Source organism: Eschrichtius robustus, chromosome 8 (assembly GCF_028021215.1).
Source record: "Eschrichtius robustus isolate mEscRob2 chromosome 8, mEscRob2.pri, whole genome shotgun sequence".
NCBI lineage: Eukaryota > Metazoa > Chordata > Mammalia > Artiodactyla > Eschrichtiidae > Eschrichtius > Eschrichtius robustus.
In genome coordinates, this window is record NC_090831.1 from 97379179 (window position 1) to 97383281 (window position 4103).

The 4103-nt window shown below is 37.5% G+C and overlaps 1 protein-coding gene and 1 pseudogene across 1 annotated transcript; both read right to left on the minus strand.

The window, feature by feature from the left end:
- Positions 1-225: 225 nt before the first annotated feature.
- Positions 226-2143, minus strand: LOC137768665 (asparagine synthetase domain-containing protein 1 pseudogene; annotated as a pseudogene).
- A 73-nt stretch (positions 2144-2216) lies between these two features.
- LOC137768134 (ASNSD1 upstream open reading frame protein-like) lies at positions 2217-2452 on the minus strand. The gene is made up of 2 exons (XM_068549415.1): positions 2312-2452; positions 2217-2267 (listed from the first exon to the last, which is right to left on the minus strand). The coding sequence occupies exons 1-2, from the start codon at positions 2450-2452 to the stop codon at positions 2217-2219; spliced, it is 192 nt and encodes a 63-aa protein (XP_068405516.1).
- Positions 2453-4103: the final 1651 nt, after the last annotated feature.

Sequence of the window (4103 nt, forward strand, 5' to 3'; positions counted from 1 at the left end):
TGTGGTGTATCACACATTGATTTGAAGGCATTGAACCATCATTACATGCCTGGAATAAATCATACTTGATCATGGTATAAGTTTATGATAACAGTATACTTAATCATGTATTGTTGAATTTGGTTAGCTAATATTTGTTGAGGAGTTTTTGTTTGTTTTTAAAGCAGCAGAGTATTTTATTTTTTTTAAATCATCATTCAGTAAATGTTGTTACACTATGAAATGTTACATTTTAATCTCTTTTTCAATAGAAAGGTTTTCTAAAGAAATGACTTGGAGCCTTCCACATTTATCAGATGTCTTTTCATTATTCTTTTCCATTTTTGCAATTCTGGATCCAAATTGCATGCCCCATTTTGGCAGAAGAGCAGAGGTTGTAAGACTGAGTTCCACTGCTGCAAGATGCAAAATTAGTTTTTCACCAATTCTATGGGATAAAGTCAAATTTGCCCTTTCCCAAACTGGTAGGAAATTTAGAAAGGAGACATTTTCATGCGGGAAAGGAAATCTTCCTTCTTTTCCATGATCACCAATAACTGTCATCACGACCAAGATTTCTAGAAGAAATTCAACCCAGTTCCGTCTCAATTTCCTTATTCATTCCTCTGGCCCGTGTGTCTTGAAGCAGGCACGATGACGAGAATAACCTGCAAGCTGCTCATCTGCACCGATTCCAGTAAGAACTACCTTTGCACTGCTCTAATATGGTTTTGCTTCATCCTGGGTCACTAACCAACCAACTCCTCCAGAAGCAAACCAGACTGCACAGCCAATGCTATCATCCAACACTGTATCCAAAGGCTGAATGAAGTGGGATATTCGAGTTCTTCTTAATCTTTGCAGTTCTTCTAGAGAAACATTAATTTCAACAAAATTCCACATCCGAAAAGGGTTGGCAGCTTGTAGTTCCTTTAGTCCTGTTCTTCCTGTGATTCGATCTGGTATGTTGAATTGTTCACCAGGAGTAGCAGCAGCAACGACATTTTTAGAGGATTCTTCAGAGGGTATTTCACAATGATTTTCTGTTTTCTCCCTTTTTTGTTAAAACTAGCTGGTATGGTCTTTTCTTTAGTCATGAAAGCCACATTAAAAAGATCAATTGGTTCATCTAAGGGAATGTGATGGTCAGCAAGGGCTGCAATAACCATGGACTCAATCCCCCCAGAAAATAGGATTGCAACATTTGCTTTTCTATTACTAGTTTTCAAAACTTTGTTTGATGTCAGGTTTTCATCCCTAGGTAAACACAAGACACGTCTGTTGACTGCAACACTCAGGACATCGATGAACTGCTGAACTACTTCCTTCATGTGTCCATCAATAAGAAAGACCTGAAGGGTCTCTCTTGTCAGTGGGACGCTGGAAATTCTACTGCAATGGATCTCAACTGCAGCTTGTGGCAACGTCATATTTAAAGGGACAACAGGTTCTTTAAGATACAGTTTGGCTTCTTTTGCTACCACTGATACAAATGTTGACAAGTCTGCTGAAATTTGAGTCAGGCTATTAACACATTCTTTGATAGCATCCTCCCTAGAGTTATTTCCAAGGATACAAATTTAAAACAACAGATTTGGAAATGGAAGTATTCTTGAGATCAATTCTGAAAATTCCAGATACTGGAACTTCTTGCCACTGATTGGCCACTCCAGATGATTGGGTGCCAACTGAAGAGAGACAGGAATTCTTGCCCAAATTACTAAAATGCCAAAGGAAGCTAGAACGACCAAAAAAAATCCCTACCAAACCATAAAGAATGACTAGATGCTTGATAATATATAAAAGACCAAGGACCTTGGACTTCTGAGAAGAGTGACAAAATATCAGATTCATTCTTACAAGAGGAAAGATAATTAAACATTATTTGAGTATCATTCTCTTCAGCTTCAACCTTTATTCCACTAAAGACTTCTCCATTCCACAGGAATACATTGCCTCTTTCATCTTTCACAGGCTGGGTGGTCAACACACCTCTTAAGTGAAGGACATGACCAGAAAATAAACACTGGTAATTAACATTAGACTCTAACAACTGTTTACTACTATTGGGTCGCGACCGTTTAAGATTACACAGTAAATCCACTTTCAAATCGTTGCTGAAATGCTCAACAGAAAAGCTTACTGCACAACAAATGCCACACATTTCTATGCAAAATTAAGTTTACTATTTCTTGATTTGGTCTTCTCTGAGTTTACTATTTCTTGGTATTCTTTCCTCAGCTCATCCAATATATTTTTGCTTTCAGAAAGCATTTCTGTTCAATATGCAAGAAAATATGTTGCTGTTCTGTTGCTGCCTATATACTTTCCCGTTCTTCTGCAGGTTAGTAAGTTCATCCACAACAATTTTTTGTTCTGTAATCTTGCTGCTGAGGTCTTCCTTGTGCACAGCCGAGTTGTTGGTAAGGACCAGCCCCTCACCGTCCTTGGGTTGTACACCCTGGCTGGGCATCTCCACAGAGCATCAAATATGCAGTGTTGAGGATTTTTGCCTCTATGTTTATCAAGAATATTGGCCTGTAATTTCTTTTCTTGTTGTGTTCCTGTCTAGTTTTGATATCAGAGTAATGCTGGCCTTGTAAAATGAGTTTGGAAGTGTTCCCTCCTCGTCTATATTTTTTGGAAGAGTTTGAGATGGATTGTTATTAATTCTTCTTTAAATGTTTGGTAGAATTCACCAGTGAAGCCATCTGTTCCTGACTTTTGTTTGTTGGGAGATTTTTTTATTACTAATTCCACCTCCTTCCTAGTAATAGATCTACTCAGATTTTCTATTTCTTCATGATTCAGTCTTGGTAGGTTGTATGTTTCTAGAAATGTATACATTTCTTCTAAGTTGTCCAATTTTTTGGTGTATAATTGTTCATAGTAGTCTCTTATGATCCTTTGTATTTCTTTTTTTTTTAATTTAAAGATTTACTTATTAATTTATTTTTGGCTGTGTCAGATCTTAGTTGTGGCATACGGGATCTTTGTTGAGGCATGCGGGATCTTTCATTGTGGCATGCGGGCTCTTTGTTGTGGTGCGCAGGCTTCTCTCTAGTTGTGGCATGTGGGTTTTCTCTTCTCTAGTTGTGGTGTGCAGGCTCCAGGGCGCATAGGCTCTGTAGTTGTGGCGCGTGAGTTCCAGAGCACGTGGGCTCTGTAGTTTGCAGCATGTGGGCTCTAGTTGAGGCACGCAAGCTCAGTAGTTGTGGCATGCGGGCTTAGTTGCCCCGCAGCATCTCAGTTCCCTGACCAGGGATGGAACCCATGTCCCCTGCACTGTAAGGCGGATTCTTTACCACTGGACCACAAGGGAAGCCCAGATCCTTTGTATTTCTGCTGTATAAGTTACCATGTCTCCTCTTTCATTTCTGATTTTGTTTGAGTCCTCTCTCTTTTATTCTTGGTGAGTCCAGCTAAAGGTTTGTCAATTTCGTTTATCTTTTCAAAGAACCAACTCTTAGTTTCATTGATTTTTTCTATTGTCTTTTTAGTCTCCAATCATTTATTTCCATTGTAATCTTTGTTATTTCTTTCTTTCTACGAACTTTGGATTTTATTTGTTCTTTTTCTGGTTTCTTGAGGTATAAAGTTATGTTGTTTATTTGAGGTTTTTCTTGTTTCTTAATGTAGGCATTTATCACCATGAACTTGTCTCAGAACTGTTTTTGCTGCATCCCATAAGTTTTGATATATTGTATTTCCATTTTCATTTATCTCAAGATATTTACTTTGCTTTTAATTTCTTCTTTGACCCATCAGTTTTTCAGTAGGATGATGTTTAATATCCATATATTTGTGTATTTTCAAGTTTTCTTATTGTAATTAATCTCTACTTTTATACCATTGTGGCTGGAAAAGATGCTTGATATGATTTCATATTTCAAACTTCTTATATTTATCAAGACTTGTTTTGTGGCTAACATATGATCTATCCTGGAGAATGTTCCATGTGTGTTGGAGAAGAATGTGTATTATACTGCTTTTGGATGGAATGTTCTGGAAATGTCTATTAAGTCCATCTGGTCTAACATGTTGTTTAAATCCAGTGTTTTCTCATCAATTTTCTGTCTGAATGCTCTATCTACTGATGAAAGTGTGGTATTGAAATCTCCTAC

Bases quoted from the DNA above. Each gene is read 5' to 3' on its own strand.
- LOC137768134 (XM_068549415.1), bottom strand. From the start codon at position 2,452: ATGCCCAGCCAGGGTGTACAACCCAAGGACGGTGAGGGGCTGGTCCTT. The intron at 2,268-2,311 runs GGGAAAGTATAT...CATATTTTCTTG, and splicing joins TTACTAACCTGCAGAAGAAC to CATATTGAACAGAAATGCTT.